This window comes from Scyliorhinus torazame, chromosome 31, assembly GCF_047496885.1.
Source record: "Scyliorhinus torazame isolate Kashiwa2021f chromosome 31, sScyTor2.1, whole genome shotgun sequence".
In the NCBI taxonomy this organism is placed as follows: Eukaryota; Metazoa; Chordata; class Chondrichthyes; order Carcharhiniformes; family Scyliorhinidae; genus Scyliorhinus; species Scyliorhinus torazame.
The window spans coordinates 15,911,002-15,927,100 of record NC_092737.1 but is presented as its reverse complement, the minus strand read 5'-3'; the positions used below and the strand labels follow the sequence as shown (position 1 = coordinate 15,927,100).

The 16,099-nt window shown below is 52.0% G+C and overlaps 1 protein-coding gene across 1 annotated transcript in view; it reads left to right on the top strand.

The window, feature by feature from the left end:
- The window catches only part of LOC140404576 (polyunsaturated fatty acid 5-lipoxygenase-like), a 70,767-nt gene extending 54,802 nt beyond the window's left edge, over window positions 1-15,965 (top strand). The window contains 7 exon segments of the mRNA XM_072493179.1: window positions 333-419; window positions 2,630-2,844; window positions 8,921-9,042; window positions 11,839-11,939; window positions 12,875-13,004; window positions 13,007-13,044; window positions 14,970-15,965. Coding sequence (XP_072349280.1) covers window positions 333-419; window positions 2,630-2,844; window positions 8,921-9,042; window positions 11,839-11,939; window positions 12,875-13,004; window positions 13,007-13,044; window positions 14,970-15,149 — 873 coding nt within the window. The 3' untranslated portion in view covers window positions 15,150-15,965.
- The last annotated feature ends 134 nt before the right edge of the window (window positions 15,966-16,099 follow it).

Below are 16,099 nucleotides of genomic sequence, written 5' to 3'. Positions count from 1 at the left end.
TGATGCTCCCCCCAATGGCCTAGCGCCACCCAGGCCCGCAGGCGGGGGCTAAACGCCAAGGAGTTAGGCCGGAACCACTTGGGCCGCGCTGCCCGCCGCTGATCACGGTCTCACCAGGGGCCGAGGAGGGCGGAATTCGGGTCGGGACAACTTTCACTCCCCTTCCCGTCAACCTTGGCGCCCTGGAAGAATGTTCCATCTGCCGATGTCGGCAGGAGACGTGAGCTGGGAGGGGACGAGTGCGGTCGTGGGTGCGGCCTGGCATCGCTGGTCTGGATTGAGTTGACCCCATGACATTTTCCCCCCCCCCGCCTTCCCTTTTGCTGTTTCAGCTTCTCACCCCTCACACGAGGTACACGTTGGAGATAAACACTCGGGCCAGGAGTGATCTGCTGGCGAGCATTGGCGTCATTGCCAGGGTAAGTCATCCTTTCTGCCCCCTGATCTTTGGATTGTGTGGGAGCCCCTCATTTTCCTTTTACTCCTGTTGGGTAGTCTGAAGGGAACAAAATTCAAACGCAAAACCTTTCATTGGCTCAGCCACGAAACATGCAAATTCGAGGGCGGGGAGGAGGTCACTCGGCCCCTCGAGCCTGTTCCGTCATTCGATGAGATCATGGGCTGATCCGATTGGGACCTCAACCCCACCTCGCCCCAACGACCATTCAGCCCCTTCTTGTCAAGCATCTATCCCCCCCTGCCTTAAAAATACTCAAAGGTTCTTCTTCTACACCTTTTGAGGAAGAGCGTTCCAGGGACTCTCCGCCCTCTGAGGGAAAATATTTCTCCTCATCGCCGTCTTAAAGGGGCCACCCCCTTATTTTTAAACAGTGACCCCCCCCCCGCCGGTTCTAGATTCTCCCACAAGAGGAAACATCCTCTCCACATCCCCCCCCTGTCGACACCCCCTCAGGATCTTAAAGGTTTCAATCGAGTCGCCTCTCACTCTTCAAACTCCAGCAGATACAAACCCAACCTTTCCTCATCAGACAGCCCGCCCATTCCTGGTATTAGTCGGGTAAACCCTCTCTGAACTGCTTCCAACGCATTGACATCCTTCCTTAGGTAAGGAGACCAATACTGTCCACAATACTCCAGGTGCGGTCTCGAGACTTGACCCACTCAATGGACTAGACCCATCTCTAAATCACCCTAAAATATGATTGGAATGATCTACTTAACCATCCTGACAGCTGCCTCAGTTCTGAAGGAATGCATCTCCACACTTGTAAAATTAAATTTTCAACACCAGGGAGGTTTTCTGGGTTTTTGAGATGTAACTTAAGGTGATTGGAGAGCCTTTACAGCATGGCGCCCACTACGGGGAACCCTGTAGAGTGCGTGTGGGTGGGCAAGTACATTTTACCTCTTCGAACAATCAATGGGCAGAAGGCTCAATGAGGTACAAGGCGGTCTGCAATTAGGAAATAAATTGGGGGTTCGGGTCATTTCCTGCCCTGACCCCGCTCGCGTCACGGGTACTTCCGATGGGGTAGGTCGTCCTGGAGACGGCCAATTAAAAAGCAGCCTCTGGGAGTCCAGTTGAATGAGGGAAGGCAGCCGGTTCCCGGAATCAGAATTGGATGCAGCCCAGGGACATGAGCACAGGGTTGGCTTTGAAGCACTGGTGCTATAGAGGGGGCAGCAACGGGACTGATAGTATTGCGAGTCACCAGTCTCTATGACCTGGCCGCACATTGCAAGCCCTCCGTTTTGGCGAACATGAGGGTTGATCATCACTGCCGAGACATTATTAAACGGCCTCAATTGTTTTGTATTTGCACCTTCAATGTGAAGCTGCCTCCAGTGCATTGCTGGGTTCCTGATACACTGGAACAACGCCAGGAAAATGCCTCGCTTCATTGAAATGACCGTCAATTGAGGCCTCAAGTGTCCTAAGGCTTCTGTTTCCTTCCAGCCGCCCCAGGGAAATCCACACCGGAGCTGGGAACAATGCCGGCGATCCGTGCCGACATACCCCCCCCCCCCCCCCCCAATTTGTCCCAGTCCCCATCTCCAAATTCATCTCCGAGGAAAGCTGTGACCAGAGAGCTTAAGCCAGGGCATGTCCGAATCATTTGGAATATTTTATTCAACACAAAGTCCTGTCAGAAAGTGAAATATAGGGGCTGGGTTTAGATCAGTGGGCTAAACAGCTGGTTTGTAATGCAGAACATGACCAGCAGCGCGGGTTCAACTCCCATACCAGCCTCCACCGAACAGGCGCGGTGACGACTCGGGGCTTTTCACAGTAACGTCATTGAAGCCTACTTGTGACAATAGGTGATTATTATTATTATTATTAAAGGGAAGGAGAAAAGATGGGATTAAACGAGGGAGATTTAAAAATAAAAGACAGAAAAGAAAAGGTTGAAATGTTTTGAAAAATTGTTTTTCAAAAATGAAGGCATGAATCTCCACATTTGCAAAGTCACATTTTCCAGAGGCTGTTTGACAGAAATTGAAAAAATCGAGGTGTTAAAAATTCACTTAGGCTTCAACGCGCAAGTGCTACCTTTTTGTGGCACATTTAGTGGGTGTCGCTGTAGCGTAAATTTGTAAGTTATCCACAAGCGGAAAGAAAGCTAAAACCTTACTCATGTGAGATTAATCCAATACTTAATCTTGGTCTACCGGCAACTGCTTCTTTATTCTTCACTTCTGTTCCCAAGGTGGTTTCCGCAGGAGGGGAGCTGGTCAGGACGTGGTCGCTCAGAGAGCGTTTAAATCTTTCACTTACCAGGCCATGTGCCTGCCAGATAACCTGAAAGAGCGTGGGCTCGAGGGGTTAAAAGAATACTATTACCGAGAGGATGCTCTCTTGCTCTGGTTTGCAATCAACAAGTAAGTCCCTGCTAAGAACCCGGCTGTGGTATTGCCATAAATGAAAGAACTGCAAGGGTTAATGAAATGTCTCGATAAGCCACTAGAGGGAGCTAGAGTTACAAGTATATAAGACAAGTGATGCTAAGCCTTGTGGAGAGAGAAGTGAAGGAGATAGTTAGAGTACAGACTGAAGGAAAGGCAGTGTGAGTGAGAGCAGATCATAGTTTATAACAGTGCAGAGATTAGTAGTAGATGAGTGCAGATTATATGTTCATTATCAACTGTGTATTATGTAGGAGTAAGTGTCGAATCCAAATTAGTGTTCATAAATTTATAGCTTTGTTCAAGTTAAAGTTATTTTGTGGTCTTTGTGAATACTATTGCCAACCCAGTAAGAAGTCTTACAACACCAGGTTAAAGTCCAACAGGTTTGTTTCAAATCACGAGCTTTCGGAGCATTGCTCCTTCCTCAGGTGAATGAAGAGGTAGATTCCAGAAACATATGTATAGACAAAGTCAAAGATGCAAGACGATACTTTGAATGCGAGCATTTGCAGGTGATTAAATCTTTACAGATCCAGAGAGAGGGGCAATCCCAGGTTAAAGAGATGTGAATTGTCTCAAGCCAGGACAGTTGGTAGGATTTTGCAAGCAAAGCCAGATGGTGGGGATGAATGTAATGCGACATGAATCCAAGGGTCCCGGTTGAGGCCATACTCATGTGTGCGAAACGTGGCTATAAGTTTCTGCTCGGCGATTCTGCGTTGTCGCGCATCCTGAATGGCTGACTACGCCAACCATCCTGAATTTAGCAAAACAAAGAACACCACATCGGGGAGCTTATTCACTAACTAAATGCTGGTATCACCAACAAGGCCACCCATCCCTAATTGCCCTTGAGAAGGCGGTGGTGACGGGCCCTGTTGAACCGCTGCGGTCCTCGGGGTGATGCAGGTACTCCTGGCGGGTAGGGGTGGAGCCGGGGCAGGGGGTGGGGCGGAATAAAGGATTCTGACCCGGCGACAGTGAAGGAACGGCCATTATATTTCCAAGTCAGGTTGGTTGCGTTTGCCGCCCCTTTCTCCAGGCGGCAGAGGCCGCTGTTTAGGGAGGTGCTGTCGAAGGAGCCTTGGTGAGCTCCTGCAGTGCATCTTGTAGATGGCACACACGGCTGCCACCGTGCGTCGGTGGTGGAGGGAGTGAATGTTTTTTTTATTTTATTTTAGAGTACCCAATTCATTTTTTCCCAATTAAGGGGCAATTTAGCGTGGCCAATCCACCTACCCTGCACATCTTTGGGTTGTGGGGGTGAAACCCACGCAAACACGGGAGAATGTGCAAACTCCACACGGACAGTGACCCAGGGCCGGGAATCGAACCTGGGACCTTGGCGCCGTGGAGGCAGCAGTGCTAACCCACTGCGCCTCCTTGCTGCCCCAGGAGTGAATGTTTAAGGCGACCAGTGGCTGCCACGTCCTGGGTCACAAGAACCTTGCATTTATCTGCCGACGTCCACACTAGACTGTGACCACAGGCTCTTGACAAATAGACAGATGCAACCTCTCCTCCTTCTCGGGGAGTGCAGGGCTAGAGGAAGTTGCCTAAACGTGAGAGTTTGGCTGCTCAGGAGGGAAGTTAAGAAACACTTCTACACTCAATAGTCGGGTGACGTTTGGAACCTGATCAGAAAGTGGCTTAGTTGGCAGGCTCATTCATTTTAAACCCCAGATTTTGTGCCTACCGAAGGCGTTGAGGGAGCCGGCAGGCCGATCACGAGGGGCTGAATGGCCTACGTCTGTCCCTGCTGTTAACTAGCTCTACCAGGAAAGAGGAGGTGCTGAAGAGAGGGAGGGGGGGGAGGGGGGGGGGGGGTGGTTGATGTGGGAAGCGGTGAGTTGCGGAGGGGAGGAGCAGCGGAGGAGGCGAGAGAGAAAGAGGGACAGAAAGGGTTGCATTGCTGGTAGAACCTTCCACGCACAACCCCGGGGCATCTTAAAAGGGTTTCACAGACAATGAAGTACTCTCCTGTTATGGGCCCGGGTTTAGAGAACCCCAAAGTGTATCATGGAATTCACCTGACCCACAACTTTTACTAGATTGTGGTATGGGACCACACGGCCCACTCTACAGGTGTGGGACAGCAGAAATGGAAAAGTATATTTAAAGCAAAACAATGTTTATTCCATGAACTCAAGTTAACCTCTTTAAAACAAACAGTGAACAACTTAGCAACCATCAATTCAAATACAACCCCCAAAGAATACAACACTAAGTAATGATTTAAGCTTTCCTTTTGACATCCATAAGACTTAAAACACCTTTTACCAGAATAAAACACCTTTTACCAGAAGCACATCAGGTTAAAGTCACTACTGTTATTAGTTTTAAATCACCAGGTTCGATTTACAGTCTTTAGATTACAGAGAGAGATTCATACACCTTCTGGCTGTGACTGCAGCTATCCAGCTCTGAAACTAAACTAAAACACTTCCTGCAGCCCTGCTCAAAAACGAAAGTAAAAAGCTGACAGACAGCCCAGCTCCACCCACTCTCTGACATCGCTGCAGTAGTAAACACCATTTCTTAAAGGTACTCTCACATGACACTCTGGAGTGCAATCACTGTAGACTGCCCGGCAGCCATTTTGCGCACAGCAAGCTCCCACAAGCGGCAATGTGAGGACGACAAATTAACCCTTTTAGCGATACTGCTTTGGGGGGGGGGTCGAATCCAGTCCAAGTTACTCAGGGTGAACCCCTTCCCTAATGCACAGCAATATAACAACAGGTGTGCTGGGGTTTTGAGCGCTCGCTTTGAAAATGGCCCTTCGAATTGAATGCTGTTCCATCGGAAAAAGTCTTACTTTACCTGCGATCACGAACTATTAACGCTCGGTAACTCTGAGCCTGGACAGGTTTTTTGTGGTGAAATATCTCAGGGTCTGGCTGGACCCTGCTTTGACTTTTAATTCCTATCCAGACAATCTGGCAGCTGAGGTTAAGTCCAGACCTGGTTTTCCGAATCGCAACAAATCCTGCCTCACTCACTCTGCCCAGCGCACTCTAGCCAGCCCGCTCCTGATCGTTGGGAGCTCATCCGCAAAATAATAATAATCTTTATTATTGTCACAAGTAGGCTAACATTAACACTGCAATGAAAATCCCCTCGTCGCCACACTCCGGCGCCTGTCCGGGTACACTGAGGGAGAATTCAGAATGTCCAATTCACCCAACAAGCACATTTTACGGGGACTTGTGGAGGAAACCGGAGCACCCGGAGGAAACCCAACGGGGAGAACGTGCAGACTCCGCACAGACACTGACCCAAGCCGGAATCGAACCCTGGGCCCTGGCGTTGTGAAGCAGCAGTGCTACCAACTGTGCTACCGTGCCGTTTATAGAAAGAAGGTTCCCTGGCGAGCAGATAGTTAAAGACATAAAACTGGATTCTCCGTTGCCGGGATTCTCCGCTGCGCCAGCAGCCCCGGGGATTTCCCGACGGCGTGGGGCTGCCCACAATGGGAAACCCCACTGGCCAGCTGGCGAGGCGGAGAATCCCGGGGGCGCGCCGCACTATAAATCTGGTGCGGCAGGGCGGAGGGTCCCGCCCAGAGTGCCTAGCTTTAGTAAGGTGATGGATGGAGCCAGGGGCTGAAGCAATCAGGTGCCGTGTTTTGGTTTTGAGTTGTAATCCGTTTGTGAACAGAACAGCAGTTTCTTTCAAAGCAGTTTAGTTAAAAAGAGTTTGTATGTGAACAGAACAGCAGTTTATGAACAAGCTGGCATTAATAGTTTTGACACAGGCAAGAGTCTGCAAGCTGGTTCCTGAAGGATCTCTTTCTCTCTCACAGTGGTTGACCCACGCCAGCTCTTTACAGCAAGTATTCCTGGGTTTTCTAACTATACTTAAATGTGGGTTCCGACCTGGGATGGGTTTTGCCTGAGTGGAGATAAAAGATAGCAGTTAGGATTCAGTGCGTCATTGCCCTGAGAAGCATTGTTTAACTGGTAGTTGCAAGTTATTGGGTGGGATTTCTCTGTCGGCTGATGCCAGAATAGGGAAACGCGATCAGGCGGAGAATCGGTGTGACGGTGAAATCGTGGCGGCCACCAGTTTCACAGCAAATCGCAATTCTCCAGTGCCTCGGGAGTGGCGTCAATGCATCACACTCCACACGTACAGTAAACGCCATTTGCATGTCATGTGTTGGCTCCAACGGATAATTTGCGGGGGTTTTGCGACGCCAAAATCTCACCGGTCCGGAATACAGCTCGCGGCGACGCCGGGTGAAACCCCCAGTACCTGGAGAATGGCCCGGGTCCGGGCCGCGCACGACAACCTGCGGCGGTTGCGTCGGCCGTGCGCAGACGAGACCCGCCATCCGCGGCCCCAGAGGCCACCCCCCTGGCCACCGCCCCACCAATCCGCGCAGCCCTCGCGGAAGCCATCCCCCCCCCCCCCCCCAGTCCAGGGCCGCCTCGCCGGGTCCCCGACCACCGAGACCGCACGTCTTCCGCGCGGTCGGGAACTCGGCCCATCGGGGGGGGCGGAGCAGCGCGGGAGGGCCGGCCGCTGTCGCGGCGACGGCGTTGCCACCGCTCGCGATGCGATGGCGCCATTTCGGAGGCGGGGGGGGGGGGCGGAGGCTCGCTAACCGCCGTCCTGATTCGGGCGTCGGAGTCGGTTCGCCGCCCGATCGTCGATTACGATATTGGCGTCAGGCAACGGCTTTGTGGGCCGATACCTGTGCTTGCCACACTGTCAATTCTCCTTCTCTGCGAATTTGTATTCTATCGTTTTTAGGGTATAGATGAATTGCACTTTTGTGCAATTTCCGTTTTCCGCAGCGCTAGCCTCTTGGCCAGGCCGTTATTTCGAACGAGAATTGGTTCCCAGTTGACTGAAAACATAAATAAAACAAGAACATAGAACATAGAACATAGAAAATACAGCACAGAACAGGCCCTTCGGCCCACGATGTTGTGCCGAACCTTTGTCCTAGATTAATCATAGATTATCATTGAATTTACAGTGCAGAAGGAGAGAATTGTCATTCCCCCCCCCCCCCCCCAATGGCTCAGTCATCTTGTGTGTAGCTGGGCTGGGCAGACTAGATTAGATTTGCTGGGATTTGCAGTGAGGAAGCTGCTTCAGTCAGCTTGCTGTTGTGTCTCTGAAACGGGCCTCTGCTAGCCATCTCTTCCAATCGCTCCAACCCCCCCCCCCCCCCCCCCCCCCCAGCCCAAGGGGGGTAAGGGAAACCAGCCGGAGTCCAGGCGGGGGCTAGTTGAGAAGGCTGTTTTTTTCTCTTAAGTGCGCATGGTGTCTTTGGTTTCATGGAGAGGTGTAGGGTGCCAGCCAGAGTGTTGGACTTCCACGTTTGATTGGGAACCTGACCCCCAGCCGCGTTCCACGACCCTCCTCCGCCCCCGACTACCCCAACACCCCCACGCCCGAGCGGCGCTGCTCTTGAGAATGCTACGCTCAAATGATCAACACCGTGTCGGGTTTTGATAAAGGAGAAGTCGCTTCCGGTGATCAAGAGCGGGTTGGCAAAGACCGCAGATTTATAAGATGATTGGTTAAAAAAAGAGAGATGAGGAGATTGTCACAGAATCGTAGAATCCCGACAGTGCAGAAGGAGGCCATTTGGCCCATCGCGTCTGCACCGACCCTCCGAGAGAGCACTCCACCCAGGTCCTCCCCCCCCCCCCCCCCCCGCAAACCTCTCCCCGTCACCTAACCTGCACTTCCCTGGACACTAAGGGGCACTTTACCATGGCCAATCCGCCTAAACTACACATCTTTGGACTGTGGGAGGAAACCGGAGCACCCGGAGGAAACCCACGCAGACACCTCCTGTGCAAACGCCGCACAGTCCGTCACCCGAGGCCGGAATTGAACCCGGGTCCCTGGCGCTGTAAGGCGACGGTGCTAACCCCACCCTGGGGGGGGGGGGGGGGTCCGTCAGTACCTCTGGAAGACCTGGCCCCCTCGAGCTCTGGAAGATCGAGCCTCTCCTGGGCAACGTGGGAGAAAACTGCAAGCGGCAACAAAAAAAAAAACCTCATCTAACGACTGTCTTGTTCCCCAGGTACGTCAAAGGTATTACAGGACTCTACTACAAGTGCGACCAGGACATACTCGAGGACACTGAACTTCAGGCCTGGCTTCGAGATCTGGTGCAGGAGGGATTTCAGGAGCTTCCGGGAATTGGTAACTGAGAACAACCGTTCGAGGAATAATTGGGAAGAGTGGAGAGGGAAAAAGGATGGCACGATCAGTGTGATTTGAGGAGTGGTTGATGTTGGGGTTTAAATCTCGTCCTCGATGCAAATTTTGCTCTGTATTTTCTGCTTTGTTATATATTTTGTTTATGTGATTCACCTCAGCGCAATGCTTTAAGCCGACAACAGATTTATTAACAGTGATTTTAAAATATGATGTGGAGATGCCGGCGTTGGACTGGGGTGAGCACAGTACGAAGTCTTACAACACCAGGTTAAAGTCCAACAGGTTTGTTTCGATGTCACTAGCTTTCGGAGCGTTGCTCCTTCCTCAGGTGAATGAAGAGGTATGTTCCAGAAACACATATATAGACAAATTCAAAGATGCCAGACAATGCTTGGAATGCGAGCATTAGCAGGTGATTAAATCTTTACAGATCCAGAGATGGGGTAACCTCAGGTTAAAGAGGCGTGAATTGTGTCAAGCCAGGACAGTTGGTAGGATTTCGCAGGCCAGATGGTGGGGGATGAATGTAATGTGACATGAATCCCAGGTCCCGGTTGAGGCCGCATTCATGTGTGCGGAACTTGGCTATAAGTTTCTGCTCGGCGATTCTGCGTTGTCGCGCGTCCTGAAGGCCGCCTTGGAGAACGCTTACCCGGAGATCAGAGGCTGCTGAAGTGTTCCCCGACTGGAAGGGAACATTCCTGCCTGGTGATTGTCGCGCGATGTCCGTTCATTCGTTGACGCAGCGTCTGCATGGTCTCGCCAATGTACCACGCTTCGGGACATCCTTTCCTGCAGCGTATGAGGTAGACAACGTTGGCCGAGTCGCACGAGTATGTACCGCGTACCTGGTGGGTGGTGTTCTCACGTGTAATGGTGGTATCCATGTCGATGATCTGGCGCGTCTTGCAGAGATTGCCATGGCAGGGTTGTGTGGTGTCGTGGTCACTGTTCTGAAGACTGGGTAGTTTGCTGCAAACAATGGTTTGTTTGAGGTTGCGCGGTTGTTTAAAATATCCCAGCAATCACATTCACAGCTCTGGTTTCTCTGGTCCCGATGGAGGCTTACGTGGGTCTCGCAGGCTAGGCCGAGACTTAATCAGCCAGGCACAGTTAACATAGATCAGTCAATAGACTAACCTGATCAAACACAGATCGATCAAACCGTTGAACAACGATCTCCTTGTCAGTGCCTCAATAGATGCATGTGCCCATTCAGAACAGAAGATCTCCATTGGCCCTCCATTGTGCTCAACCGAGCAAATTCACCTGAGGAAGGAGCAGCGCTCCGAAAGCTAGTGTTTGAAACACACCTGTTGGACTTTAACCTGGTGTTGTAAGGACTTCTTACTGAGCCAAATATAGGAACAGCTCATTTGGCCTCAGTATCTGGGTGATAGCGAGGGTGAAACATCAGCCAGGGCTCCTGCCCCTGGTGACCCCCAGCTCGGTTGTGGAAGGCAATTATGGTTGAAAGGTTTGCGGATGCTCACCCCCTCGGTGAGGCAGTAATTGGAGGAGCGCAGAGGTCCCGGTGGCATCGAGGGAAGGTTCAATGTCTGGGCGAGGAGGTGGTGGTGGGAGGGGGTGGATCGTGTTTCCATAGCGGCCTTCCCTCCACTGCCCCCAATTCTGCACCCCCTCCCCAATCTAGGTCCAAAACGAATTTCAGGAGAAACCTCTTTTGCAGCTTTTATTGTATTATAAGTATTTGGTGCAGTAAGGGTTAAAATCCTCGGTTAGTGTGTGTGACTGCTGCGGTCACGTTTTGTAAAACATCCTTGTTTGGAAGGCAGCTAGGCTTTTTTTGAGACAGAGGTGCAATCAAAGCGTCGTAAAAGTAAGATCATAATTCATTTCCAGCCATGGACATTGTTTGCTGAAGTTGGGCTGATGGACTTTTGTTTATGTTAAGAAGGTTCCCCGGGGAGTAGATAATTAGAGACATTGCGTTTTGTTTTAGTGAGGTGATGTAGTTAATGGGAGGAGCCAGGGCTGAAGCAGCCCGGGTGTTGAGGCTTTCAGTTCGCTTTTAGATTGGGATATTGAACAGACAAGAAGTTGTGCTCTCAACACAGTTCAGTTAAAGGTCAGCCTGTAAGCAGACTAGCAGTTTCTGGAGAAACAATCAGTTTAAAAAAAAGATTTTGCCTGTGAATGTAACGGCGGTTTCTGGAAAGCCTGGCAGTTTAAAAAGCAGTTTGAGGCAGGCAAGATCTACAGCTGGGTTCCTGAACGATCTCTCTCTCTCAAAGTGGTTTCCCCAAGACACCGGTTTACAGCAAGTATTTCTGAGTTTGCTAACTGTGTTTAAAGTGGATTATGACCAGAGATGGGGTTTGCTTGAGTGGAGATAAAAGATAGCAGTTAGGATTGTTTCATTGTATTGCTAAGCACGTTTAACTGGCAATTGAAAGCTATTTGTCTTTATGATGTTAATGTTAGTAACACCGTGGTAGCAATTTGTTTTATTTAATATACCATATCCCTATTTGTGCGTGGAATCACTACTGGAGTGAAGTATCTTTCCCTCACAGTCTTACAAATGTAATAAAGTATTGGGGGTGATGTTGATGCGGTGAGGTGAGAAGGGAGGACATGCAGGCATCAGTTTGGCTAAATGGTTTCCTCGCTATACATTCAATGAGACTGAAAAGGCAAAGGGATTTGCGATGTTGGGGGTCCCTTAAGATCCCCCCCCACCCATCCCGTCTCGTCTGATCGCCAGTGCTTCCCTCTGACTGATTTTTATATTTCTCGGCCCGGGGTTTCTTTCAGGAATGCCAGAATCCTTCCGTACCAGAGACGAGCTCTTCAAATTCCTCACCATGGTGATCTTCACCTGCTCCGCCCAACACGCTGCAGTCAACAATGGGCAGGTAACAACTGTCGCTTCACTCAGGGCAGTGGGCGAGGTGTCGGAGCGGGTGGGGGGGGGGGTCAGGGGTGAGGTGTCGGAGTGGGTGGGGGGGGGGCGGGGGGGAGGCGAGGTGGGAAAATGGCCACCGAGTCACCGGGTTCTAGGGTCGGAACCCGCCCCAGGCCCACGAGCAGCGAAATGGAGGCCGACGCTCTCCCCGGTGACGTACTGAGAGAATGCGGCGGGGTCAGAAGAGGGGCCTTCCGGATTCGATGTTAAATCAGCCCTCCCCCCCCCCCCCCCGCCAACTGCCATCTCGGGGGGGTATGTAAAAGACCCCATGGCACCATTACCAAAGGAGGACCGAAGGGGCATCATGGGCAATATTTGTTCCTCAATCAACGGCACGCAAACCGGTCATTATTACAGTGCTACTGTGGGATCTTACTGTGCTCAAATTGGCTGTGGCGTTCTTGGGGGGGGGGGGGGGGGGGGGGGGGGGGAAGGAAAAGGGGAAGAGGGTGGTGGAATTGTGTCGCTAAAGGTTTGGGGTGGGGGGCGGTTATTATCGAATCCCAGTTGCTGTGCTCCGTGAACATCCAGGAGTAGGCCCAAGCTGCCTGGTGCTGGGTCCCTCCGAGTGGTCCGGCCCACTCCCTCGAACCTCGACCTTTTTGAAAAGAATTTCCTTCAACGATTCCTGAACTCCTCTTTTTGAAGAGGTTTCCAAGACTCCTCGCCCACGGAGGCTGGGTAATCCATGGCCTAATATTCCTCCATCTTATTCTCCTCCCCCTTCCCCTTTACTGTTGACGTTGGAGACTTTGAGGAGAAATCCTCTTGACTTTACCCCCCCCCCCCGATTCCCACAACTCCTGAGCGTTTTGGACACCCGGTCAGATGCTTCAATTGGCGTTTTTTACTCTCTGACCCTTGACCTCTTTTGCCTGGCAGTATGATTGGTGCTGCTGGGTGCCAAACAGCCCCTGTACAATGAGACAGCCACCACCAGTCACAAAGGAGGGGATCTCGATGGAGCAGCTGATGGACACTTTGCCGGACATGAGCCAGTCCTCGGTGCAGATGCCTTCACATGGCACCTGGGCAGAAAAGTCCCCAACAAGGTGAGGAATGCACGAGCTGATCAGGGCTGACATCTCTTCTGAATGTAAACACTCACAGGAGTGTTCAATAGATGTGTGGACACAGACACTCCCCCAACACACATAATTCCACACACTCCCCCACACACATACCCCACTCACACACACACACATCCACATACATATGGGGCAGCACGGTAGCATTGCGGATAGCACAATTGCCTCACAGCTCCAGGGTCCCAGGTTCGATTCCCGGCTTGGGTCACTGTCTGTGCGGAGTCTGCACGTTCTCCCCGTGTGTGCGTGGGTTTCCTCCGGGGGCTCCGGTTTCCTCCCACAGTCCAAAGATGTGGGGGTTAGGTGGATTGGCCGCGCTAATTGCCCTTCGTGTCCAAAATTGCCCTTAGTGCTGGGTGGGGTTACTGGGTTAGGGGATAGGGTGGAGGTGTGGACCTTGGTAGGGTGCTCTTTCCAAGAGCCGGTGCAGACTTGATGGGCCGAATGGCCTCCTTCTGCACTGTAAATTCTATGAAATACCCCACACACTCACACTTCCCCACACACCCTCCCTCACACACATACATACCACGCTCACCCCCCCACACCACACTCCCACATACACACACTCCCATACACCTACACCACCCCATTCGCACGCACTCATCCACTCACGCATACACGCCCACTCACTCACTTGCTCAGCCACTCACTCGCTCGCTTACATACATCCATTCACTCACACACCCACTCACTCACACGTGAATACCCTCCCACACCCACTCATTCACTTACACACACCAACTCGCTCACACTTACAACACCCATTCCCACACTTTCATACATTCACACACCCACTCACTCACAGGCACCCAACTCATGTTTATACATATATACTCATTCTCACACCCACTCACTCTTACATACACACTTATGCATGCACACGCTCACGAACACACTTGCACGCACCGACACACAAAAATATATGTACATGCACATTCACACGATCCAGGACAAAGCAATCCGCTTGATTGGCACCTCATTCAGCGCCTTAAACGTACGCTGCCTCTGGCACTGGTACCAAGTGGCAGTAGAGTGTGCCAAGGGCAAAGACTCACTAAGATTCCTTTGGCACACCTCCCACACCTGCGACCTTTAATGGCCCAGGACAAGAGCAGCAGAGGCGCGGGAACACCGCCGCCTGCAAGTTCCCCTCCAAGTCATCCATCACCCTGACTTGGGAATATATCGGCGTCCAGTGTCAAAACCCTGGGAAGTCTCTCTGTAACTGCAGTGCGGGTGAGTCGCCACCTCGCAGCACAGTGAGGCAAGGTGGCTCCTCGCCATTCTCTTATAGAATTTACAGTGCAGAAGGAGGTCATTCGGCCCATCGAGTCTGCACCGGCCCTTACAAAGAGCACCCTACTGAAGCCCACGTATCGACCCTATCCCCGTAACCCCCACGTAACCTTTTCTGCACACCAAGGGCAATTTAGCGCGGCCAATCCACCTAACCCCCACATCTTTGGATTGTGGGGGGAAACCGGAGCACCCGGAGGAAACCCACGCAGACACGGGGGGAGAACGTGCAGACTCCGCACAGACGGTGACCCAAGCCGGGAATCGAACCTGGGACCCTGGAGCTGTGAAGCAACTGTGCTAACCCACTATGCTACTGTGCTGCCCTCTTGAGGGCATGCAGGGACGGATGACCAACGCCAGCCTTGCCAGCAATGTCCCACATCCCACGAACGAACGGAAGATGATATCCAGACAGGTATACACCCGGACACAACACACATCCATCACATAGACACCCACATGCGCCATGTGTGGTTTATTTAGCCCGTGAAGCTTCAGGTTCAGGTTGGTGGGGTGGGTCAAGAGAAGCTTTCTACGAGGGTCGATAATAAGTCATGTTTTTTCTTCTTCGTCGAATACTTGTCCAGATATTGCTCGGCTGCTTCGACGAGGAATACTTCACGGAGGAAGGAGCCAAGGAAGTCATCGCGGAGTTTGAGAAAGAACTGAAGCTGATTGAGGAGCAGATTCGGGAGCGGAACGAGGGACTGCCTCTGAAATACGAATACCTGAAGCCTTCCAACATTGAAAACAGCGTCAGTATCTGAGTCTCCCTCACCGCCGACTGAGCAGACCCACCACAGTGGCAGAAGGGACGCTGCACGCCTCCAGGGCCTCAGTACTACACGAAGAACATTCAATTTGGAGCTTTGGGGGTCGGCCACACCTGGATTGCCTTACGAGAGAAGGTTGGGCAGGCCAGGCCTGTATTTCGAAGAGTTGGAGGCGACCCGATTGAAACCTTTCAGACCCCAAGGGGGGGGCGGTTGGGGTTGACAGGGCGGATGTCATAGAATTTACAGTGCAGGAGGAGGCCATTCGGCCCATCAAGTCTGCACCGGCCCTCTGAAAGAGCCCCCCACCCAAGCCCACACCTCCACCCTATCCCCATGACCCAGTAACCCGACCCAACACTAAGGGCAATTTTGGACACTAAGGGCAATTTATCATGGCCAATCCACCTAACCTGCACATCTTTGGACTGTGGGAGGAAACCGGAGCACCCGGAGGAAACCCACGCACACACGGGGAGGACGTGCAGACTCCGCACAGACAGTGACCCGAGCCGGGAATCGAACCTGGGACCCCGGCGCTGTGAAGCCCCAGTGCTAGCCCCACTGGGAGCTTGCATGCTTGAAGAAAGATCACCCCCTCGTCATTCTTCCAAACTCTCGTCAACAGGTACAGGCCCAACCTGTCCAATCTTTCCTCGTCAAGGTAACCCCTTCGTCCCACGATGCGGTCGAGCGGACCTTCCCCGCGTACACGGCTCGCGCGACGTGGCCTCAACGCTCTGCGCCATTGCGGAAAAACCCTCCCCACTTTTGTGTTCTGCTCCTCTTCCAATAAAGGGCTGACAACAACCGTCTCTGGGTTTTTGAGTCTCCGTTTCAACTCTCAGTCGGGCGCTCTCTCCGTGCAGGTAAATATCTGCTCACTGAGTGGGTTCATCAGAATAAGGAATGATGTTGCGAACACAGAAATAGAAAGCGGTCTA